At 39.3% G+C, this 27,500-nt stretch overlaps 1 protein-coding gene across 4 annotated transcripts in view; it reads right to left on the reverse strand.

Moving 5' to 3' along the window:
• Positions 1–27,312, reverse strand: part of LOC133644721 (kynurenine--oxoglutarate transaminase 3-like) — a 38,964-nt gene extending 11,652 nt beyond the window's left edge. The window contains exons 1-11 of one of the 4 annotated variants that reach the window (XM_062039434.1): positions 27,076–27,312; positions 23,418–23,502; positions 22,441–22,502; positions 22,239–22,383; positions 16,615–16,764; positions 16,470–16,556; positions 16,284–16,406; positions 16,095–16,215; positions 9,779–9,855; positions 9,601–9,690; positions 6,973–7,159 (exon numbers count right to left, since the gene is read on the reverse strand). In XM_062039434.1, coding sequence (XP_061895418.1) covers positions 6,973–7,159; positions 9,601–9,690; positions 9,779–9,855; positions 16,095–16,215; positions 16,284–16,406; positions 16,470–16,556; positions 16,615–16,764; positions 22,239–22,383; positions 22,441–22,502; positions 23,418–23,501 — 1,126 coding nt within the window. In that variant the 5' untranslated portion in view covers position 23,502; positions 27,076–27,312. Of the gene's footprint in view, positions 1–6,972; positions 7,160–9,600; positions 9,691–9,778; positions 9,856–16,094; positions 16,216–16,283; positions 16,407–16,469; positions 16,557–16,614; positions 16,765–22,238; positions 22,384–22,440; positions 22,503–23,417; positions 23,677–27,075 lie in introns of those variants that run through there. The other 3 variants (XM_062039436.1, XM_062039433.1, XM_062039435.1) reach the window with 3 other exon arrangements.
• Positions 27,313–27,500: the final 188 nt, after the last annotated feature.

Below are 27,500 nucleotides of genomic sequence, written 5' to 3' on the forward strand. Positions count from 1 at the left end.
ACATATACACAGTATACATATACATGTATACTGTATACATGTATACTGTATACATATACATGTATACTGTATACATATACATGTATACTGTATACATATACATGTATACATATACATGTATACATATACATGTATACTGTATACATATACATGTATACTGTATACATATACATGTATACTGTATACATATACATGTATACTGTATACATATACATGTATACATATACATGTATACTGTATACATATACATGTATACAGTATACATATACATGTATACAGTATACATATACATGTATACTGTATACATGTATACTGTATACATATACATGTATACAGTATACATATACATGTATACAGTATACATATACAGTATACATATACATGTATACAGTATACATGTATATGTATACATGTATATGTATACATGTATATGTATACAGTATACATGTATATGTATACAGTATACATGTATATGTATACTGTATACATATACATGTATACATATACATGTATACTGTATACATATACATGTATACTGTATACATATACATGTATACTGTATACATATACATGTATACAGTATACATGTACACAGTATACATATACATGTATACAGTATACATATACATATACACAGTATACATATACACGTATACAGTATACATATACACAGTATACATATACATATACACAGTATACATATACATGTATACTGTATACATATACATGTATACTGTATACATATACATGTATACTGTATACATATACATGTATACATATACATGTATACATATACATGTATACTGTATACATATACATGTATACTGTATACATATACATGTATACTGTATACATATACATGTATACTGTATACATATACATGTATACATATACATGTATACTGTATACATATACATGTATACAGTATACATATACATGTATACAGTATACATATACATGTATACTGTATACATGTATACTGTATACATATACATGTATACAGTATACATATACATGTATACAGTATACATATACAGTATACATATACATGTATACAGTATACATGTATATGTATACATGTATATGTATACATGTATATGTATACAGTATACATGTATATGTATACAGTATACATGTATATGTATACAGTATACATGTATATGTATACAGTATACATGTATATGTATACATATACATGTATACTGTATACATATACATGTATACTGTATACATATACATGTATACTGTATACATATACATGTATACTGTATACATATACATGTATACATATACATGTATACATATACATGTATACTGTATACATATACATGTATACTGTATACATATACATGTATACTGTATACATATACATGTATACAGTATACATGTATACTGTATACATATACATGTATACTGTATACATATACATGTATACAGTATACATGTATACATATACATGTATACTGTATACATATACATGTATACAGTATACATGTATACTGTATACATATACATGTATACTGTATACATATACATGTATACTTATACATATACATGTATACATATACATGTATACATATACATGTATACATATGTATACAGTATACATATACATGTATACATATACATGTATACATATGTATACAGTATACATATACATGTATACATATACATGTATACATATACATGTATACAGTATACATATACACAGTATACATATACATGTATACAGTATACATATACACAGTATACACAGTATACATATACATGTATACAGTATACATATACATGTATACAGTATACATATACATGTATACAGTATACATATATACATGTATACAGTATACATATACATGTATACAGTATACATATACATGTATACAGTATACATACAGTGTGTGTTTTGAAAACCTACAACCACACAAAGAAAGGTGTGCAGAGTCTACAATTATGTATACATATACATGTATACTGTATACATATACATGTATACTGTATACATATACATGTATACATATACATGTATACTGTATACATATGCATGTATACTGTATACATATACCTGTATACATGTATACATATACATGTATACTGTATACATATACATCTATACTATATACATGTATACAGTGTACTGTATACATGTATACATATACATGTATACAGTATACATATACATGTATACTGTATACATATACATGTATACAGTATACATATACATGTATACAGTATACATATACATGTATACAGTATACATATACATGTATACACTATACATATACAGTATACATATACATGTATACAGTATACATATACAGTATACATATACATGTATACAGTATACATATACATGTATACACTATACATATACAGTATACATATACATGTATACAGTATACATATACAGTATACATATACATGTATACAGTATACATATACATGTATACAGTATACGTACAGTATGTGTGTTTTGAAAACCTACAACCACACAAAGAAAGATGTGCAGAGTCTACAATTAAATGTAAAAAAAACTGCATCGGCAACTAGGGTTGGGCGATAATATCAATATATATCATGATGGACACGTAATCGATATCAATAAAAAATGCGTTTGATAAAACATACTTTGTTTTCTCCCTTCCTTGTGAAGCCGACAGTATGGCACTTTTGTGCATTTTTCCCCCAAGGGACCGTCGTCAGAGCAATGTGGTCTGCACATGATGCAAGGCAAGAGCGCTAATACCACACCACCTTAGCTCACCCTTTAGAGCACAGCTGGATCTTCCTGCCACTAAACCTACAGAAAGTAGTTCTTCTCAGGTTTCTCTATGTTTACACTTTGCACTATTTTATTACTTTATGAAGCATTTTTTTCTTACATATTGCTTATTTTTAAGAGCTTATTGTTAAGTGTTCAATGTGATTTTACTATTTTGTTTGTTTTCCATGCCTTGATAGCTGAGGGATTATAATCAGAGGAAGTTACATTTACAATAAAATCTTTTTTTTTTTTTGCTCCTTATTTTGCACAGGACAAAAAATTCCAATAATTATCAATATAATTATAATATTTAAATAATTACTGTATAACAAAAATTCCTTTCCTTAGTAAAATAAGAATAAGAGGGCAAATTAATGTTACACAGCCATTATTTCCTGGCACTAAACCTGCAGAAAATAGTTCTTCTCAGGTTTCTCTATGTTGACATTTTCACACTTTGCACTATTTTCTTACACTTTATCAAGCATTTTTTCTTACATATTCCTTATTTTTAAGAGCTTATTGTTAAGTGTTCAATGTGATTTAACTATTTTGTTTGTTTTCCATGCCTTGATAGCTGAGGGATTATAATCAGAGGAAGTTACATTTACAATAAAATCTTTTTTTTTGCTCCTTATTTTGCATAGGACAAAAAATTCCAATAATTATCAATATCGACCGGTATAATTATAATATTTAAATAATTACTGTGTAACAAAAATTCCTTTCCATAGTGAAATAAGAGTAACAGAGCAAATTAATGTTACACAGCCGTTATTTCCTAGCACTAAACCTGCAGAAAATAGTTCTCAGGTTTCTCTATGTTGACATTTTCACACTTTGCACTATTTTCTTACACTTTATCAAGCATTTTTTTTTACATATTCCTTATTTTTAAGAGCTTATTGTTAAGTGTTCAATGTGATTTTACTATTTTTGTTTGTTTTCCATGCCTTGATAGCTGAGGGATTATAATCAGAGGAAGTTACATTTACAATAAAAAAAAAATTTTTTTTTGCTCCTTATTTTGCATAGGACAAAAAATTCCAATAATTATCAATATAATTATAATATTTAAATAATTACTGTATAAGAAAAATTCCTTTCCATAGTAAAATAAGAATAAGAGGGCAAATTAATGTTACACAGCCATTATTTCCTAGCACTAAGCCTGTAGAAAATAGTTCTCAGGTTTCTCTATGTTGACATTTTCACACTTTGCACTATTTTCTTACACTTTATCAAGCATTTCTTACATATTCCTTATTTTTAAGAGCTTATTGTTAAGTGTGATTTGATTATTTTGTTTGTTTTCCATGCCTTGATAGCTGAGGGATTATAATCAGAGGAAGTTACATTTACAATAAAACCTTTTTTTTTTTTTTTGCTCCTTATTTTGCATAGGACAAAAAATTCCAATAATCATCAATATCGACCGATATAATTATAATATTTAAATAATTACTGTGTAACCAAAATTCCTTTCCATAGTGAAATAAGAGTAACAGGGCAAATTAATGTAAACAGCCGTTATTTCCAAAATAGTGTACATTTACAATAAAATATATTTTCCTCCCGCTCCTTATTTTTCATTAAAAAATATCGATTATTATCCATATCGACCGATACCAAACACCTATGACGCAGTTTTCATCCGTATCGTCCAGCCCTAATTGAAAGTAAATGATTTTTGCAAGGAATTTGAGTAATCTTGTCTGTTTGTTTTTGTTTTAGAGCCTTTTGAAGAAGACTGCTGATGAAATATTGTCTGGAAATATTGCCTGACTAAAATAAACTAGAAACGACTATGAAGAAGAAGACACAATGAGCCTTTTTGAGCAATATGTTAGCATGAACACGTTCTCAAACAATGGCAATAAAAACTATTCTGATGTTTGACCTACTGTATATTTGATTGATTTTAGCATCTTTAATGCACAAAAGTGATCCCTACGTATGCATCAATGTTGCTCTATGATGTACTTATTTTATTTGAGGTATGTATTCATTAGAAAATGACCTGCCAGCAATTTGGAGTTTTGTATGTTTCTGGGGGGGTTTTTTTATATTAAAACTGTTTACACAAAAGCTTCACTTTTGTTTAAAGAATTACTCAAACCTTAAAATTAGGACTGAGGTACAACACTGATGACAATATAGCACAACGACTTTTAACAATACAGTATGTTGAACAGTTCGCTCACAATAGACTATAAACACTTGGGTATTTTTTACATGTGAATAATATAAATACAGTCTATTATACAGCGTTATTTACATGTGAATAATATAAAGACAGTCTATTATACAGCGTTATTCACATGTGAATAATATAAATACAGTCTATTATACAGCGTTATTCACATGTGAATAATATAAATACAGTCTATTATACAGCGTTATTCACATGTGAATAATATAAATACAGTCTATTATACAGCATTATTCACATGTGAATAACATAAATACAGTCTATTATACAGCGTTATTCACATGTGAATAATATAAATACAGTCTATTATACAGCGTTATTCACATGTGAATAATATAAATACAGTCTATTATACAGCATTATTCACATGTGAATACTATAAATACAGTCCATTATACAGCATTATTCACATGTGAATAATATAAATACAGTCTATTATACAGCATTATTTACATGTGAATAATATAAATACAGTCTATTATACAGCATTATTTACATGTGAATAATATAAATACAGTCTATTATACAGCGTTATTCACATGTGAATAATATAAATACAGTCTATTATACAGCATTATTCACATGTGAATAATAGAAATACAGTCTATTATACAGCATTATTCACATGTAAATAACATAAATACAGCCTATTATACAGCATTATTCACATGTGAATAATATAAATACAGTCTATTATACAGCATTATTCACATGTGAATAACATAAATACAGTCTATTATACAGCGTTATTCACATGTGAATAATATAAATACAGTCTATTATACAACATTATTCACATGTGAATAACATAAATACAGTCTATTATACAGCATTATTCACATGTGAATAACATAAATACAGTCTATTATACAGCATTATTCACATGTGAATAACATAAATACAGTCTATTATACAGCATTATTCACATGTGAATAATATAAATACAGTCTATTATACAGCATTATTCACATGTGAATAATATAAATACAGTCTATTATACAGCATTATTCGCATGTGAATAATATAAGTACAGTCTATTATACATTTGAATATATTTGGTTAGTATTTCATTTTCTAATCAGTCTTAAGGTGTTAAACACATATCGTTTGACAAGGTTGTAGCCTGTAAGTAGCTTAGATCAAATGAATGAATATAGTTTAAATCAAGAGTACGATTACTGATTGAGTGTTAATATTAGCGTGGGTGTTAACAGTATTTATTAACACACACAAAAGTGCGTAAAATTGGTACCGGTATTGACTCCCAGGTATCAGGAATCAGTTAAATGTGAACAGTATCCATTAGGGGTGTCAAAAAAATTAAAAATAAAATACAAAATTCAGTTTACCAGCGATTCTTGTTTGTAACGATTCTTAATAGACTCCAAAAATATATATGTATTATTTTTTTTGTTCAACCTGTCCTGTCCAGTCATGTAGATGTAGATGATCTATATCTGCTGTACACATCTATTTTAGTGTTGGATACTTCTCTTGTTGTCTTATTTCTATTTGACTTTATTCAATGTTTGGCTAGAATTGTATTCAACAAAACTAGTTTTCTTTTAAGTAATATAAAAATGTATCAGAGCTATTTTATGGAGGAATGTAGTTCACTATAGAACTGGCACCCAATGTTATTAAAAAAAAGTATTGACTTTGAGTGGAGAATAGATTCTGAATCGGATCATTGACCCCAAGAATCCTTGCTCCCAATACAAGTTCACTTTCAGTTCTTTTCTCATTTCAAAATAGACTTTGGAGGAAGTTTAAAAAGTTCAACAGTGAGGAGAAAAAAAGTACGTTTGTGTTTCGTAAAAGATTTGAGACATTTTCAATAATTACTCTATTGAATCGTTTTAGAACCTTATGAATGGATCGGCGATGTTACCCAGTCAGTCCGACTTCAAACCAAAGTGCTGTTACACTCCGAGTGTCCAGCCATCCACACTACTGGAACAAAAGTGGCCTTGAAAAAAGAAAATCAGCAGCAACTCACTGAGCGCCGTGACGTCCGCCAGCATGAAGTAGCCTCCCTCGGGGATGATGGGCGACATCCCCGCCTCCTGCAGGATGGCGGCCAGGCGGTCCCTCTTCCCCTCCAGCTCCTCGGCCAGAGAGGTCAGGTAGCACTCGGGCTGACCCATCATCTCGTAGTTCCGCAGCAAACTTTGCGCCACGGCCTCCTGGCGAGAAACGCACGGTCACGCCGGGTCTGTGCAGAGGAGGCGCACGCTTACCTGCGACTAGACGCAGGAGGCACACGCTTACCTGCGACTAGACGCAGGAGGCACACGCTTACCTGCGACTAGCCGTAGGAGGCGCACGCTTACCTGCGACTAGACGCAGGAGGCGCACGCTTACCTGCGACTAGACGCAGGAGGCGCACGCTTACCTGCGACTAGACGCAGGAGGCGCACGCTTACCTGCGACTAGCCGTAGGAGGCGCACGCTTACCTGGGACTAGCCGGAGGAGGCGCACGCTTACCTGCGACTAGACGCAGGAGGCGCACGCTTACCTGCGACTAGACGCAGGAGGCACACGCTTACCTGCGACTAGACGCAGGAGGCACACGCTTACCTGCGACTAGACGCAGGAGGCGCACGCTTACCTGCGACTAGACGCAGGAGGCGCACGCTTACCTGCGACTAGACGCAGGAGGCACACGCTTACCTGCGACTAGACGCAGGAGGCGCACGCTTACCTGCGACTAGACGCAGGAGGCGCACGCTTACCTGCGACTAGACGCAGGAGGCACACGCTTACCTGCGACTAGACGCAGGAGGCACACGCTTACCTGCGACTAGACGCAGGAGGCGCACGCTTACCTGCGACTAGACGCAGGAGGCGCACGCTTACCTGCGACTAGACGCAGGAGGCACACGCTTACCTGCGACTAGACGCAGGAGGCGCACGCTTACCTGCGACTAGACGCAGGAGGCGCACGCTTACCTGCGACTAGACGCAGGAGGCACACGCTTACCTGCGACTAGCCGTAGGAGGCGCACGCTTACCTGCAACTAGACGCAGGAGGCGCACGCTTACCTGCAACTAGACGCAGGAGGCGCACGCTTACCTGGGACTAGCCGTAGGAGGCGCACGCTTACCTGCGACTAGCCTTAGGAGGCGCATGCTTACCTGCAACTAACCATAGGAGGCGCACGCTTACCTGCAACTAGCCTTAGGAGGCGCACGCTTACCTGCAACTAGCCTTAAGAGGCGCACGCTTACCTGCAACTAGCCGTAGGAGGCGCACGCTTACCTGCGACTAGCCATAGGAGGCGCACGCTTACCTGCAACTAGCCGTAGGAGGCGCACGCTTACCTGCAACTAGCCGTAAGAGGCGCACGCTTACCTGCAACTAGACGCAGGAGGCGCACGCTTACCTGCAACTAGACGCAGGAGGCGCACGCTTACCTGGGACTAGCCGTAGGAGGCGCACGCTTATCTGCGACTAGCCGTAGGAGGCGCACACTTACCTGCGACTAGCCTTAGGAGGCGCACGCTTACCTGCAACGAGCCAAAGGAGGCGCACGCTTACCTACAACTAGCCGTAGGAGGCGTACGCTTACTTGCAACTAGCCGGAGGAGGAGCATGCGTACCTGCGACTAGCCGGAGGAGGCGCACGCTTACCTGCAACTAGCCGTAGGAGGCGCATGCTTACCTGCGACTAGCCTTAGGAAACACACGCTTACCTGCAACTAGCCGTAGGAAACACACGCTTACCTGCAACTAGCCGTAGGAGGCGTACGCTTACCTGCAACTAACCGGAGGAGGAGCATGCGTACCTGCGACTAGCCGTAGGAGGCACACGCTTACCTGCAACTAGTCGAAGGAGGCGCACGCTTACCTGCAACTAGTCTAAGGAGGCGCACGCTTACCTGCAACTAGTCGAAGGAGGCGCACGCTTACCTGCAACTAGCCGTAGGAGGCGCACACTTACCTGCAACTAGTCGAAGGAGGCGTACGCTTACCTGCGACTAGCCGTAGGAGGCGCACGCTTACCTGCGACTAGCCGTAGGAGGCGTACGCTTACCTGCAACTAGCCGGAGGAGGTGTACCCTTACCTGCTACTAGCCGTAAGAGGCGCACGCTTACCTGCAACTAGTCGAAGGAGGCGCACGCTTACCTGCAACTAGTCGAAGGAGGCGCACGCTTACCTGCAACTAGTCGAAGGAGGCGCACGCTTACCTGCAACTAGCCGTAGGAGGCGCACACTTACCTGCAACTAGCCATAGGAGGCGCACGCTTACCTGCGACTAGCCATAGGAGGCGTACGCTTACCTGCAACTAGCCGTAGGAGGCGCACGCTTACCTGCAACTAGCCGTAGGAGGCGCACACTTAGCTGCAACTAGGCAAAGGAGGCGCACGCTTACCTGCAAGTAGCCGTAGGAAGCGTACGCTTACCTGCAACTAGCTGTAGGAGGCGCACGCTTACCTGCAACTAGCCGTAAGAGGCGCACGCTTACCTGCAACTAGCCATAGGAGGCGCACGCTTAACTGCAACTAATTGTAAGAGGCGCACGCTTACCTGCAACTAGCTGTAGGAGGCACACGCTTACCTGCAACCAGCTAGAGGAGGCGCACGCTTACCTGCAACTAGCCAGAGGAGGCGCACGCTTACCTGCAAAGGTGTGGGGCAGGTGTACAGCGTGTTCTGCATGACGGTCTGAAGGTGCCTCATCAGGTGCTGGGGTCCGATGGACCAACCCAGCTGGGGGACGACAATTACGTGACACGACATAAATTTGGCATCCATGAATATTCATGAGGTTGTTCACAATGTCAAGAGGACTCCTCACCTTCCATCCGGTCACGCTAAACGTCTTCCCCGCGCTGCCGATGGTGATGGTTCGATCCCACATGCCCGGCAAAGTGGCTGCGAGGGAAGAGCGGGAAACGTTTGGTAGCGCAAACTAGGCACGGGCGATACGGCCTAAAATTGATATCACGATACGGTATCAGCCACCTGCAATGACGATATTTATCAGGGCTGTGAATCTTTGTGCGCCACACCGTTCAATTCCTAGGGGTAATGATTTGTAATCATTACTTTTTAATAACATTGGATGCCAGTTCTATGAGAAACATCCCTCCATGAAATAGATAAATGATAAATATTTGTATTACTTATATTACATCAACAATAGGATTTGCTAGTCTGAAAAGGATTTTTAAAAAATGTCTTTTTTTTTTAATCGATTAAGAATCATTAACAAAAAAGAATCACGATTCATTCGAAAATGTATTTTTTGACACCCCTAATATGCAGTGACGTGGAGGCAGGGGAGGCGGGGCCTCACATGCCATCATGGAAAGAAAAAAAATGTAAAAAGAAAAAAAATTCATTAAATTGTTATATGTATCCAGTGATTATACTATAAAGTTATTTTCCATTTAACTTCACCAGTTTTAGATTATTTTTATTCAAAATCGCTGAATTTTCACATTTGCCGTTCAAATACTGAGAAGAGACGATCAGCAGCCAGTTGAGGCGTCACTCAGTTGTGCCTCAACATGGATTGCGCAATGACTCGGCTAACTGCTGGCCTGCTGTGCAGTGAGACCGTATTGCTATATGAATTATATTATACATTTCCATAGTTGAGTTAGCTGAGGTGTATAATGTACAGTGTATTTTGTCAACAACTGTATTTGTGTAAAGTATTTCTTGTGCTGAGCATTCATAAAACTGCTGCGAAGACACACTGGCTGAGGCTCGCAGTAATCCCGCCTCCTGGTGGTAGAGAATGCACCCCCGCCGTAGAATGCACCCCCTGACGGGAGTGTTATATCAACTAAAGCCCACACTTAAACTTTCCACGTGCAAGATTGAATCTATTTAAAAAAGTTATTTAATAAGAAGCCAAAAAGTGCAAAAACAATAATGTTCGTGTTGGAGGAGTTGGGAATGACTGCTGGGCCACAACATTAGGTACACCTGCAGACTGCAGCACGGATTTCATATTTCATTCATTCACAACTCCTCCAACACCAACGATAAGTCGCAGTTTTTTCATAGTTTGGCCGGGGGTGCGACTTATACTCAGGAGCGACTTATGTTTTTGATTGATTGATTGAGACTTTTATTAGTAGGTTGCACAGTGAAGTACATATTCCGTACAATTGACCACTAAATGGTAACACCCGAATAAGTTTTTCAACTTGTTTAAGTCGGGGTCCACTTAAATTGATTCATGATACAGATATATACTATCATATATACTATCATCATAATACAGTCATCACACAAGATAATCACATTGAATTATTTACATTATTTACAATCAGGGGTGTGGAGGGAGGGGGGGGGGTAGGATATGGACATCAAGTAGTGGACATAGAGAGAGAGAGAGAGAGAGAGAGAGAGAGAGAGAGAGAGAGAGAGAGAGAGAGAGAGATCAGAAGGCATAAGAAAAAGAAAAAGTATCTGCATTTGATTGTTTACATTTGATTATTAGCAATCCGGGGAGGGTGTTAGTTTAGGGTTGTAGCTGCCTGGAGGTGAACTTTTATTGCGGTTTTGAAGGAGGATAGAGATGCCCTTTCTTTTATACCTGTTGGGAGCGCATTCCACATTGATGTGGCATAGAAAGAGAATGAGTTAAGACCTTTGTTAGTTGGGAATCTGGGTTTAACGTGGTTAGTGGAGCTCCCCCTGGTGTTGTGGTTATGGCGGTCATTTACGTTAAGGAAGTAGTTTGACATGTACTTCGGTATCAGGGAGGTGTAGCGGATTTTATAGACTAGGCTCAGTGCAAGTTGTTTAACTCTGTCCTCCACCTTGAGCCAGCCCACTTTAGAGAAGTGGGTAGGAGTGAGGTGGGATCTGGGGTGGAGGTCTAGAAGTAATCTGACTAGCTTGTTCTGAGATGTTTGGAGTTTAGATTTGAGGGTTTTGGAGGTGCTAGGGTACCAGGAGGTGCATGCGTAATGGAAAAAGGGTTGAACGAGAGTTCCCGCCAGAATCCTCAAGGTGCTTTTGTTGACCAGAGAGGAAATTCTGTAGAGAAATCTCGTTCGTTGGTTAACCTTTTTGATTACCTTGGTTGCCATTTTATCACAGGAAAGGTTAGCCTCTAGAATGGAACCTAGGTAGGTGACCTCATCTTTCCTGGTGATGACACTGTCACCTACTTTTATGGTGAAATGTGTAAAATGATTAACACATTACCGTAAAATATCAAATAATATTATTTAGCTCATTTACGTAAGAGACTAGCCGGATGTCAGCAATCGTCACACACACGTCAACCAATGAAAATTCGGCGGAGGCGGGTCATGGCAGAAGTGCATTGTGGGAAAAGAAGATGCTACCGGCTATGGTACTACTTCCACCATTTCAACCATTGCCGGTAACTTATGAAAACAAAGGGCTGAACAAAAATGGCACTGAAAAGGAAATCATATACTGCAGGATACAAGCTGGAAGTAGTGAAACATGCAGCAGGAAACGGCAATCGAGCAGCAGTAAACGAGAAACTTGTAAGGGACTGGCGAAAAGCGGAGGCCACTATTACTGAAATGCCATCATCCCCGGAGGCTTAAAGGCCTACTGAAAGCCACTACTAGCGACCACGCAGTCTGATAGTTTATATATCAATGATGAAATCTTAACATTATAACACATGCCAATACAGCCGGGTTAACTTATAAAGTGACATTTTAAATTTGCCGCTAAACTTCCGGTTCGAAACGCCTCTGAGGATGACGTATGCGCGTGACGTAGCCCGGCGAACACGGGTATGCCTTCCACATTGAAGCCAATACGAAATAGCTCTGTTTTCATTTCATAATTCCACAGTATTCTGGACATCTGTGTTCGTGAATCTGTTGCAATCATGTTCATTGCATTATGGAGAAAGAAGCTGAGCAAGCAAAGAAGAAAGTTGTCGGTGCGAAACGGACGTATTTTTCGAAAGAAGTCAGCAACAACAGTACACAGCCGGCGCTTCTTTGTTTACATTCCCGAAAGATGCAGTCAAGATGGAAGAACTCGGATAACAGAGACTCTAACCAGGAGGACTTTTGACTTCGATACACAGACGCCTGTAGAGAACTGGGACAACACAGACTCTTACCAGGATTACTTTGATTTGGATGACAAAGACGCAGACGTGCTACTGTGAGTATGCAGCTTTGGCTTCTAAACATTTGATCGCTTGACCGTGTGTGCGCAACTTTTTTTTTGCGTATGTACGTAACTTTTTTAAAATATATAAGCTTTATGAACCTTGGGTTAGGTGAACGGTCTTTTGGGCTGAGTGATTGTGTGTGTTGTGCAGGTGTTTGAATTGTATTGGCGTGTTCTATGGAGCTAGGAGCTAGCAGAGGAGCTAGGAGCTAGCATAACAAAGACGTAGGTGTTTTTATGCAGGATTAATTTGTGTCATATTAAATATAAGCCTGGTTGTGTTGTGGCTAATAGAGTATATATATGTCTTGTGTTTATTTACTGTTGTAGTCATTCCCAGCTGAATATCAGGTACCGTGAGTATGCAGCCTTGGCTGCTAAACATTTGAGAGCTTGACCGTACGTGCGCGTCACGTACGTAACTTTTTAAAAATATATAAGCTTTATGAACCTTGGGTTAGGTGAACTGTCTTTTGGGCTGAGTGATTGTGTGTGTTGATCAGGTGTTTGAATTGTATTGGCGTGTTCTATGGAGCTAGGAGCTAGCAGAGGAGCTAGTAGCTAGCGTAACAAACACGCAGGTGTTTTTATGCAGGATTAATTTGTGGCATATTAAATATAAGCCTGGTTGTGTTGTGGCTAATAGAGTATATATATGTCTTGTGTTTATTTACTGTTGTAGTCATTCCCAGCTGAATATCAGGTCACCCCCGGCTCTCACAGCATCTTCCCTATCTGAATAGCTTCAACTCCCCACTAGTCCTTCACTTGCACTTTACTCATCCACAAATCTTTCATCCTCGCTCAAATTAATGGGGAAATTGTCGCTTTCTCGGTCCGAATCTCTCTCACTTCATGCGGCCATCATTGTAAACAATAGGGAACTTTGCGTATATGTTCAACTGACTACGTCATGCACGGAAAGGATTGACAGATTGATGGCTTTTTTTTAGGTAGGGGCAAGCCTTTTTTTATCAGATACCAAAAGTTGCGATCTTTATCGTCGTTGTTCTATACTAAATCCTTTCAGCAAAAATATGGCAATATCGCGAAATGATCAAGTATGACACATAGAATAGATCTGCTATCCCCGTTTAAATAAAAAAAATTCATTTCAGTAGGCCTTTAACCAAAATACTCCAGCCACTTGACATCTCCGCGAATAGGAGCTTTAAGGCAGTCCTGCGCAACCTCTGCAAGCAGCGGATGATGGAAGGAGAGCACAGCTTCACGGCAACCGGGAGAATGCGCCATGCAACTTTTCTGGATGTCATTGGATGGATGGACAAAGCATGGGCTTCAGTGACGACCGAAACCATCCTGTCCGGATTCAGAATGGCTGCAATAATTGGAACTGCAACTGACGATGACTCTGACGTAAGCGACGTACCGATAGAAGAGGAAGCGGCGCATTGTCTACCTTTGGAGTTGGCAGAGTTGTTCAGAAGCGACACCGAGGAAGAAGATTTCATGGGATTTAGCGATTAGGAGTGACAGTAAACGTATAGCATGTTCTATATGTTATAGTTATTTGAATGACTCTTACCATAATAAGTGAGGTTAACATACCAGTTGGTTATTTATGCCTCATATAACGTACACTTATTCAGCCTGTTGTTCACTAGTCTTCAGACATTTTTAATTGCCTTTCAAATGTCTATTCTTGTTGTTGGCTTTTATCAAATACATTTCCCCTGACTTATACTCCAGTGCGACTTATATATGTTTTTTTCCTTCTTTATTATGCATTTTCGGCAGATGCGACTTATACTCCGGAGCGACTTATACTCCGGAAAATACGGTACATGATAATTAAAGCGTTTACATACAATAACATATGACATTTATTATTAATAATCTACTGTTAACTTCTGTTCAAATGTAGTCATCACTTATTCTTCTGTTTGGATATTTTGGGTGATACTACACATGATACCGAGTACTAGAGGGGCAGTATCGCTCATACCAATGCTGATACTGATCATTTTCAATATCATTCAATGATTACATTTTGGATGACAATTATAATCAGACAATAGTGGAGTAACAAGATTAATTATTGTTTTAATTCCTTTCTGCTATTTGCTCTGATTTCATTTGTTTTTACCCCCCTAAAGTCTATTTAATGATTAAAAAAAAATCGGCCATATACTGATACTGTACTTGGTATCGTTACTGTTGTATCGATTTGCCCACTTTCGTTTATAGCCTAACGATTTGATCCGATTCCGGGGGATTACGATTGGATTCATAATCCTTCCTTGATTTAATAACAGATTCTCGCAATGTATTATTTGGTATAATAATAATGATAATAAAAAGTTTTTAAAAACACAAGTTACGGGTTGGAAAATCTCCTTCTGGTTGCATGAGGATGACCTGAAAACGTATTTTACCTGCAACTAGCTGTAGGAGGCGCACGCTTACCTGCAACTAGCCGTAGGAGGCGCACGCTTACCTGCAACTAGCTGTAGGCGGCGCACGCTTACCTGCAACTAGCTGTAGGAGGCTCACGCTTACCTGCAACTAGCCGTAGGAGGCGCACGCTTACCTGCAACTAGCCTAAGGAGGCGCACGCTTACCTGCAACTAGCCTAAGGAGGCGCACGCTTACCTGCAACTAGCCGTAGGAGGCGCACGTTTACCTGCAACTAGCCTTAGGAGGCGCACGCTTACCTGCAACTAGCCTTAGGAGGCGCACGCTTACCTGCAACTAGCCGTAGGAGGCGCACGCTTACCTGCAACTAGCCTTAGGAGGCTAGTTGCGTCAAAAAAATTTTTTTTATACATTTTTGAAAATAATGAATCGTTTTTGTGTTCTAGCTTAGTGGCTAGCAATGCGTCGTGTAGCATGTTTACCTATTTCTCGAATGCTACATAGCGTCGAGGACGAGTTTGTTGGCTTGTCAAATTTGCCGACTGATGCATTATCACGATGTATCGTACGTATCGTGCAAAAAGACGGAGCCTACTACAGTGACAAACCTATTTTCAGGTGCTGGCACCCCCGGTAGACGATCCACTCGTAGACCTCGTCACTGAAGCACAGCGTGTCGTGTTTGAGGCACAAGTCAGCGATCACCTGCAGCTCCTCTCTGGTGAACACCTGCGGGGGGGGGGGGGGGGGGTCCACACTTCAGAACCGCTTCAGGTGTGGCGTGTTGGCGCGCGTACCTTCCCCACGGGGTTGTGCGGGGTGTTGATGATGATGGCCTTGGTTTTGGAGGTGAATTTACCGGCCAGCTCCTCGGGGTCCAGGAACCAGTCGGCGCTGGAGGCAGTTTTCCTCCCCGGTTTCTGCCACAGAGTTCGCCTTCAGTCCGAGGCGCGGGCGATTTCAAAGTGCGAGGGCGTGCTTACCGGGCGTAGCGAGACCAGGACGGGCGTGGCGCCGGCCATGCGGACCATGGGCACGTAGCAGTCAAAGAAAGGTTCTATGACGATCACCTGGAGGGAGGAAGACCGCGGTGACTGGTAGAACCTGGAGCGGGAGGAAGACTCTCACCTCGTCCCCCGGGTCCACCAGACCCTGCATGGTGCAGAACAAGGAGCCGTACCCTCCGACGGTGACCAGGACTTCTTTCATGGGGTCAATATGGCGCCCCTGCACCTTCCCGTACACCTGGGAGAGCGCCTTCACCAAAGCGGGGTGTCCCTGCGGACGAGATGCACACCTTACCTTTCTTTACATGGCGACACAACACTCCTTTGTAAGGCCACTCCTCTTTTCTAGCACATTTAGTAGATGTGGGGGTCCTTGGGCACCTCACCATTCACTCTGCTTCTTCCTACTCCTTTTCGGACATGTTAGAATGTAAACGTTGTTTCAAACACATCACTCTCTTTTTATTTTATTACTCCTTTGTTACGTCCAAAATGAATACACCAAGGTTGTTCCCATATCAACACTTTGGTGCCGGTACCAAAATATATTTTGATATTTTTGTAAATAAAGGGGACCACAAAAAATGTCATTATTGTCTTTATTTGAACAACAACTCTTAGTGTACATGAAACATATGTTTATTATTGTCATTTAGTCCTTCAATAAAATAGTCAACATACTAGACAACTTGTCTTTTAGTAGTAAGTAAACAAACAAAGACTCCTAATTAGTCTATGCAGTAACATATTGTGTCATTTATACACCTATTATTTTGTACACATTATGAGGGACAAACTGTAAAAAAAATGGATTATTAATCCACTTGTTCATTTACTGTTAATATCTGCTTATGTTCTGTTTGAACATGTTCTATCTACACTTCTGTTCAAATGTAATAATCACTTATTCTTCTCTTCTTTGACACTTGACATTAGTTTTGGATGATACCACACACTTAGGTATGGATGTGATACCAAGTAGTTACAGGATCATACATTGGTCATATTCAAAGTCCTCATGTGTCCAGGGACGTATTTACTGACTTTATAAACATAATATACATTTTGAAAAAAAGAAAAAAGATTTTGTGACGATAAAATATATTGATGTAATCATAGTAGTGTCGACTAGATACGCTCTTGTACTTGGTATCGTTACAGTGGATGTCAGGTGTAGATCCACCCACGGCATTTGTTTACATTGTGACGCCGGTGAGCTATTGTATCCTCCTACGGTGTGTAGTGAAGCATGTTTAGCTAGTCCTCCTCCTCCAGTGATAATAATACTTGCAAGAAACTCATTGTTAATCTAACTACAACATCATCCCATCTTTGCAATATTTGGTGTATACATTTACAAAGCAATTGAGAAGACATACAAATACATTACTTATTAAACACAAACCCCGTTTCCATATGAGTTGTGAAATGGTGTTAGATGTAAATATAAACAGAATACAATGATTTGCAAATCCTTTTCAAGCCATATTCAGTTGAATATGCTACAAAGACAACATATTTCATGTTCAAACTCATAAACTTTATTTTTTTTGCAAATAATAATTAACTTTATAATTTGATGGCAGCAACACGTGACAAAGAAGTTGGGAAAGGTGGCAATAAATACTGATAAAGTTGAGGAATGCTCATCAAACACTTATTTGGAACATCCCACAGGTGAGCAGGCTAATTGGGAACAGGTGGGTGCCATGATTGGGTATAAAAGTAGATTCCATGAAATGCTCAGTCATTCACAAACAAGGATGGGGCGAGGGTCACCACTTTGTCAACAAATGCCTGAGCAAATTGTTGAACAGTTTAAGAACAACCTTTCTCAAGCAGCTATTGCAAGGAATTGAGGGATTTCACCATCTACGCTCCGTAATATCATCAAAGAGAATGTGGAGAAATCACTGCAGGTAAGCAGCTAAGCCCGTGACCTTCCATCCCTCAGGCTGTACTGCATCAACAAGTGACATCAGTGTGTAAAGGATATCACCACATGGAACACTTCAGAAACCCACTGTCAGTAACTACAGTTGGTCGCTACATCTGTAAGTGCAAGTTAAAACTCTCCTATGCAAGGCCAAAACCGTTTATCAACAACACCCGGAAACGCCGTCGGCTTCGCTGTGCCTGAGCTCATCTAAGATGGACTGATACAAAGTGGAAAAGTGTTCTGTGGTCTGACGAGTCCACATTTCAAATTGTTTTTGGAAACTGTGGACGTGGTGTCCTCCGGACCAAAGAGGAAAAGAACCATCCGGATTGTTCTAGGTGCAAAGTGTAAAAGGCAGCATGTGTGATGGTATGGGGGTGTATTAGTGGCCAAGACATGGGTAACTTACACATCTGTGAAGGCACCATTAATGCTGAAAGGTACATACAGCTTTTGGAGCAATCCAAGCAAGGTTACCATGGACGCCCCTGCTTATTTCAGCAAGACAATGCCAAGCCACGTGTTACATCAACGTGGCTTCATAGTAAAAGAGTGCGGGTACTAGACTGGCCTGCCTGTAGTCCAGACATTGAACAACTTAAGCTGTACATCAAGCAAGAATGGGAAAGAATTCCACTTCAAAAATGTGTCTCCTCACTTCCCAAACCTTTACTGAGTGTTGTTCAAAGGAAAGGCCATGTAACACAGTGGTGAACATGCCCTTTCCCAACTACTTTGGCACGTGTTGCAGCCATGACATTCTGAGTTAATTATTATTTGTTCATGAGTTTGAACATGAAATATGTTGTCTTTGTAGCATATTCAACTGAATATGGCTTGAAAAGGATTTGCAAATCATTGTATTCCGTTTATATTTACATCTAACACCATTTCCCAACTCATATGGAAACGGGGTTTGTATATAATTGGTGCAAACACGTGTACAAGGATATTTCACATGCCTTTACAGTGTATATAATTGAACAGTATTTATGTTGTGTACAAAGTGTATTTATAATATGTTGTGAAAAGGACATTTCATAATTTTTGGAAGCTCATCTTGTATTTGACTTTGTTTATAAGGTTAGGTGCAGTAAGTCTTCAACTTCAGCCTAAACCCTTTCGCTCTGCAACATTTTTAATTTATGAATGTACAACTGTTTGTTTATGTAAAACTGTTTGTTTATTTTGTTGACCATTGACCGAAGGGGGGAAAAAAAAAAAAAAAAAAAGGTTTTCTTTTTAAAAGGCATTTTAAGTTAAAATTGTGCTGACTTTTTACATTCTAATAAGGGCTGCAACTAACGATTAATTTGATAATCGATTAATCTGTCGATTATTACTTCGATTAATCGATTGATAATCGGATAAAAGAGACATACTACATTTCTATCCCATCCAGTATTTTATTGAAAAAAACCAGCATACTGGCACCATACTTATTTTGATTATTGTTTCTCAGCGGTTTGTAAATGTTGCAGTTTATAAATAAAGGTTTATTAAATAAAAAAAATTTAAAAAAAAATAATTTTTTTTTTTTTAAAAAGCCTCTGCGCATGCGCATAGCATAGATCCAACGAATCGATGACTAAATTAATCGGCAACTATTTTAATAATCAATTTTAATCGATTAGTTGTTGCAGCCCTAATGCTAATGCAGTTTTCTAAAGTAGCATCTGCATCACAGAACCAGTGAAACGAGCAGCCTGAGGTTTTATTGTATAAAATATCAGATGTAAACAATAATCTGAATAAAAATACCTAATCACCCATTTGACTTTTTTTTTTACAGCAGTCACTCTCTAACTGTGGGAAAGTACAGTGTTTTATAGTACTATATTCAAACACAGTGTGACTGTTCAAACTGTGTTTAATGTTAGTGGCTAAAAATATGAAATACACTTGTTCAATGAAGCCTTGTTTTTAGCGGATACTTAGGTCTACTGTGCCACCGCACGTTTTAGATAAAATCATAAATAAATATGCAATGTCAATATGTAAATATGTCAATGACAAACTGTAGTATTACTACGAAAAGCACATTCTGACCAGGGAAAGACTCTTCTTCATTCCAGCTAACATTGTCTGGATGGCCCGGTGCTTTCCACGGAGTTGTGTCTTGTGCTCTCTCCCCCCTCCAGACTGAGCTTACTCCCTCCCTCCCACCTTGTATTCAGAGTATCAAGAATAACGCATGCCATATCGAAGGTAAAAGACCATTTTGTTTGACTACTTGATGTAATAGTTTCCAATACACGACGGAAAGTTGCGGTGTCAGTTATGTTGACAACCGCTTGTGTCGACGCCGGCCAGCCAGTGCTAGAGGTGTTGTTAAAAGTGGCTTTTAGGTTCTCACAGCAGTTCTCGATACAAACTCCTGGAGTATTAAATTTCAAATCAAACTTTAACTTTAACAAATTACTATGAAATGTAATTTGTTAAAGGTTGCTTTCCACGGAGTTGTGTCTTGTGCTCTCTCCCCCCTCCAGACTGAGCTTACTCCCTCCTTCCCACCTTGTATTCAGAGTATCAAGAGTAACGTATTCCTTCCCTTCTTGAAAGACAATATTGTTTGACTACTTGATGTAACAGTTCCCAATACACGACGGCAAGTTGCGGTGTCAGTTATGTTGACAACCGGGTGTGTCGACGCTGGCCAGCCAGTGTTAGAGGTGTTGTGAGAACTTAAAAGACACTTGTCACTACTATGCTGACAACAGTTATCTATTCAAACTCCTGGAGTATTACATTTCAGGCCTGGATGGCCCGGTGCTTTCCACTGAGTTGTGTCTTGTGCTCTCTCCCCCCTCCAGACTGAGCTTACTCCCTCCCTCCCTCCCACCTTGCATTCAGAGTATCAAGAATAACGTATTCCTTCCCTTCTTAAAAGACAATTTTGTTTGACTACTTGATGTAATAGTTTCCAATACACGACGGCAAGTTGCGGTGTCAGTTATGTTGACAACCGCTTGTGTCGACGCTGGCCAGCCAGTGCTAGAGGTGTTGTTAAAAGTGGCTTTTAGGTTCTCACAGCAGTTCTCGATACAAACTCCTGGAGTATTACATTTCAAATCAAACTTTAACTTTAACAAATTACTATGAAATGTAATTTGTTAAAGGTGGCTTTCCACTGAGTTGTGTCTTGTGCTCTCTCCCCCCTCCAGACTGAGCTTACTCCCTCTCTCCCACCTTGTAGTCAGAGTATCAAGAGTAACGCATTCCTTCCCTACTTGAAAGACAATATTGTTTGACTACTTGATGTAATAGTTTCCAATACACGACGGCAAGTTGCGGTTTCAGTTATGTTGACAACCGCTTGTGTCGACGCTGGCCAGCCAGTGTTAGAGGTGTCGTGAGAACTTAAAAGACACTTGTCACTACTATGCTGACAACAGTTCTCTATTCAAACTCCTGGAGTATTACATTTCAGGCCTGGATGGCCCGGTGCTTTCCACTGAGTTGTGTCTTGTGCTCTCTCCCCCCTCCAGACTGAGCTTACTCCCTCCCTCCCACCTTGTATTCAATGTACAAAGAATAACGCATTCCTTCCCTACGTGAAAGACAATATTGTTTGACTACTTGATGTAATAGTTTCCAATACACAACGGCAAGTTGCGGTGTCAGTTATGTTGACAACCGGGTGTGTCGACGCTAGCCAGCTCGTGCTAGAGGTGTTGTTAAAAGTGGCTTTTAGGTTCTCACAGCAGTTCTCGATACAAACTCCTGAGTATTACATTTCAAATTAAACTATTTGGGGCAAACAAAGCGATTTCGACCACAGTTTGGCGTTGGGTGTGCCTACTCACGAAGCCCCGGGTGTACTGGTTCATCTTGTCCACCGACACCGCCTCCACCAGCGCCTCCTTGATGTACGGCGGCAGCTCCACGTCCGGGAAGCCTTGGCCCAGGTTAACCACGGACGGGTCGGCCGCCAGTGAGGTGAAGGCCACCCTGCAAGGGAGGGCAAGTTGCTACCGAGTCGCCGAGGGTGGAGCGCGGCTTACTGACCACACGTTCTTGTCCAGTCCCTCGATCCTCCTGGAGTTGCCGTGTCGAGACGCCATGGTGTGCTGTCGGACCGGGACCAGAATGAACTGATGCTTTTTGGGCAGAACCCCTGAACAGCTGAGCTAAGCATTAACGCACCTCAGCATGCTAGTGTTGGCATGCAACCTTTCTAGCTAATTTTGCAGGTATACACCCCAGAGTCAAATATTTTGTTACTTCACACATGCTAACTGTTAGCTTATTAGTGTTGGCATGCAACCTTTCTAGCTAATTTTGCAGGTATACACCTCAGTGTCAAACATTTTGTTACTTCACACATGCTAACTGTTAGCTTATTGGTGTTGAAATGCTACCCTTTTAGCTAATTTTGCAGGTATACATCCCAGAGTCAAACATTTTGTTACTTCACACATGCTAACTGTTAGCTTATTGGTGTTGAAATGCTACCCTTTTAGCTAATTTTGCAGGTATACACCTCAGTGTCAAACATTTTGTTACTTCACACATGCTAACTGTTAGCTTATTAGTGTTGAAATGCTACCCTTTTAGCTAATTTTGCAGGTACACACCCCTGTGTCAAATATTTTGTTACTTCACACATGCTAACTGTTAGCTTATTAGTGTTGAAATGCTACCTTTTTAGCTAATTTTGCAGGTATACACCTCAGAGTCAAACATTTGGTTACTTCACACATGCTAACTGTTAGCTTATTAGTGTTGAAATGCTACCCTTTTAGCTAATTTTGCAGGTATACACCTCAGAGTCAAACATTTTGCTATTTCACCCATGCTAACTGTTAGCATGCAACCTTTCAAGCTAATTTTGCAGGTATACACCCCAGAGTAAAACATTGTGTTACTTCACGCACGCCAACTGTTAGCATCTCAGCATGCTACTGTTAGCACGCAACCTTTCTAGCTAATTGTGCATGAACTTCAGTGTAACTGTTTGCATGCTGAATGTTTGCTTGACTTACTTGGGAAGTGAAAAAGCTTCTTCTGCAGGTCTTGCTAGCTGGACCAAATGCTAACCTGGAGCACACCTGCCTAGCGATGCTCATCCTGCATGAAGACAACTCTGATTAAAAAGTCACCTTTTTAGCACAGCTTTTATCTCATTTCTCTGCCTTCTTGTTTTTAAATGCACTGCTTGCCTATCAGTGTTTGCATGCTCTTATTTCTATTTGTATCTATGTTTCTGTTTTATCTAGTGTGTGTCATCATTTTATTTCTATTTTAATTTCTTACTATATATTCTTACTTACTATTTTTATTTTTATACTTTGTAGCTAATTTTAGCTAATTTTGCAGGTATGCACCCCAAAGTCAAACATTTTGTTACTTGACGCATGCTAACTGTTAGCTTATTAGTGTTGAAATGCTACCTTTCTAGTTAATTTTGCAGGTATACACCACACAGTCAAACATTTTGATACTTGACCCATGCTAACTGTTAGCTTGTTAGTGTTGAAATGCTACCTTTTTAGCTAATTTTGCAGGTATACACCTCAAGAGTCAAATATTTTGTTACTTCACACATGCTACTGTTAGCTTATTAGTGTTGAAATGCTACCTTTTTAGCTAATTTTGCAGGTATACACCCCAGAGTCAAATATTTTGTTCCTTGACACATGCTAACTGTTAGCTTGTTATTGTGACACCGTGCAACCTTTCTAGCTAATTTTGCAGGTATACACCATTAAGTCAAACCTTTTGTTACTTGACACATGCTAACTGCTAGCTTATTAGTGTTGAAATGCACCCTTTTTAGCAAATTTTGCAGTTATACACCTCAGTCAAATATTTTGTTACTTCACACATGCTAACTATTAGCTTGTTGGTGTTGAAATGCTACCTGTTTAGCTCATTTTGCAGGTATACACCTCAGTCAAATATTGTGTTACTTCACACATGCTAACTCTTAGCTTTTTAGTGTTAGCATGTTAACTTTTTAGATAATTTTGCAAGTATACACCCCACTGTCAAACATTTTGTTACTTGACACATTCGAGCTGTTAGCTTGTTAGCGTTGAAATGCTACCTTTTAGCTAATTTTGCAGGTATACACCTCAGAGTCAAACATTTAGTTACTTGACACATGCTAACTGTTAGCTTGTTAGTGTTAGAATGCAACCTTTCTAGCTAATTGTGCAAGTAAACACCCCAAAGTCAAACATTTTGTTACTTGACACATGCTAACTTTTAGCTTGTTAGTGTTAGCATGCAACCTTTCTAGCTATTTTTGGAGGTATACAACACACAGTCAAACATTTTGTTACTTGACACATGCTAGCTGTTAGCTTGTTAGTGTTGAAATGCTACCTTTTTAGCTAATTTTGCAGGTATACACCCCAGAGTCAAATATTGTGTTACTTCACACATGCTAACTTTTAGCTTATTAGTGTTGAAATGCTACCTTTTTAGCTAATTTTGCAGGTATATGGGGGCGGCATGGCGTAGTGGGTAGAGCGGCCTTGCCAGAAACCTGAGGGTTGCAGGTTCGCTCCCCGCCTCTTACCATCCAAAAATCGCTGCCGTTGTGTCCTTGAGCAGGACACTTCACCCTTGCCCCCGGTGCCGCTCACACCGGAGAATGAATGATGAATGAATGAGTTGTAAAAATGAATGATGGGTTCTCACTTCTCTGTGAAGCGCTTTGAGTGTCTAGAAAAGCGCTATATAAATCTAATCCATTATTATTATTATTATTTATACACCCCACCGTCAAACATTTAGTTACTTGACACATGCTAACTGTTAGCTTGTTAGTGTTAGCATGTTACCTTTTTAGCTAATTTTGCAGGTATACACCCCAGAGTCAAACATTTTGTTACTTCACACATGCTAACTGTTAGCTTGTTAGTGTTAAAATGCTACCCTTTTAGCTAATTTTGCAGGTACACACCCCTGTGTCAAATATTTTGTTACTTCACACATGCTATCTGTTAGCTTATTAGTGTTGAAATGCTACCTTTTTAGCTAATTTTGCAGGTAGACACCTCAGAGTCAAACATTTTGTTACTTGACACATGCCAACTGTTAGCTTGTTAGTGTTAGCATGCAACCTTTCTAACTAATTTTGCAGGTACACACCCCTGTGTCAAATATTTTGTTACTTCACACATGCTAACTGTTAGCTTGTTAGTGTTGAAATGCTACCTTTTTAGCTAATTTTGCAGGTATACACCTCAGAGTCAAACATTTTGTTACTTGACACATGCTAACTGTTAGCTTGTTAGTGTTGAAATGCTACCTTTTTAGCTAATTCTTGTCATATATTGTGCTGTTTTGTATTTTACATGACAGCAACCTGTGTTTTTGTCACGCTTCCTGACAATATTCTATTGCACAGGTGTCAAACTCAAGGCCCCGGGGGCCAGCATCATTTTCTATGGCTTGGAACAAAGATGCGTCAAGAAGGTACCACATCTTTGCTTACTAAATGTATTTCTTCTTTCCGTTTGGACAGAATAAAATGTACGTACTGCACATTTTTTTCAACTTCACTACTATCCAATATTGCAACAAATATTGTATTGTCATACTTTTAAACAATTTTTGGGGTTCAAGTTAAAAAGAACTTTGATTTCAAAGCGAGTTCACAATGTCGGTTCTAGGGGTTAAATTGATGCTGCTTTTTACAGCATATTAACTTTGAATAACAAATAAAAAAATATTTTTCGTACAGTAAAATTCTGTCAACTGAGCGTTTGGGTTTTTTTCCATAGTGAAATCTACACTTGTTTTTACCGTGAAAACGGAAAAAGGGTCGCACATTTTTTGACGGTAAAAAACTGGCCAGATTTTTTTTTTTTTTTTTTAATAATAGTGGTGCCGTTTTTACATTTACAGTAAGACGTTGTAAAACCACAGTACATTTTACTGTAAAATTCTGTCCACCAAGCTGACATTTTTTCCATTTACTGTAAATGTTGTAAAAAAAAAACAAAAAAAAACTTTTTACTGCGGTAAAATTCTGGTGAGTGAGTTGCCAGTTTTTACTGTAAAATATACTTTTTTATTTTTTTTTACAGTGAGCATAATATATAGTATATAATATTCAAATGTATAGGCAAATTCATATATTATTTGCAATGTAGCCCTTGACCAAAACAAGTGTGGATATATATATATATATATATATATATATATATATATATATATATATATATATATATATATATATATATATATATATATAGAGAGAGAGAGAGAGAGTTGCAGTAACGTATCCGTCCGCTGAGTGGCACTAGCGCGCATGCGCACGCACACGTAAGCGAAGAAGAACCACCCCACATACTAACAAAGCTAGCAGTTTGCACCTTGCAAAGTCAATTGAGTCAACTTTTCTGCCCCAAATAAAAATAATATAAAATAAAAATATGAACATTAAAGAACGACACAGGACCGAGGGAATTTATTTCATAGCGAATTTGTTATCTTAACGGAAGTCGAATATTTTTGTTTTTGAATAGCTTCATCGAGGCAGTCCGCGCCGCTTTTTAAAGGCCACCAGCTGACTGTCGACGAGTTAAATCGCTGCAATGTTTGCGGCGGATGTTGCTTCAACGTTAGTTTCCGCAAGTCCTAAAAGTAAGAAAGTAGAAAAAGAGTCTGCTCGGCAGCCACACTTACCTCACAGGCAGGGGACGCCTTCAAGTGCAGCTGGGAAATAAAGCCTCTCCGGCTTCGCCCGCCCGGCTCCGGCGTGCAACCAACTAGTCCGTGAACAATACAATCACATCTTTATCAAACATGTAGAAAATGTGTTTACAAACAGACCGCCGCGCTAAGCCACTGCTCGTAAAAGCTACTGTACACCGAAAGGAAAGACGACGTTCTCCGTCCCTTCATTTTACTACAGTCCGGGAAGGCGCCGCCACTCGACCACGTGACCACACCCAATACTTATACAGTAGTCATGCGTGAATTCCTTGTTTTTAATTTGAAAATTAATTTTACCTTTGCAACCTCATTATAGTATTGTCTAAGTTTTATATTCATTAATGTAAGATTCTCTGTTTTTTTGTGCCTTTAAAAAAAAAGACAATTAGAAATGT

This window comes from Entelurus aequoreus, linkage group LG27 (assembly GCF_033978785.1).
Source record: "Entelurus aequoreus isolate RoL-2023_Sb linkage group LG27, RoL_Eaeq_v1.1, whole genome shotgun sequence".
In the NCBI taxonomy this organism is placed as follows: domain Eukaryota; kingdom Metazoa; phylum Chordata; class Actinopteri; order Syngnathiformes; family Syngnathidae; genus Entelurus; species Entelurus aequoreus.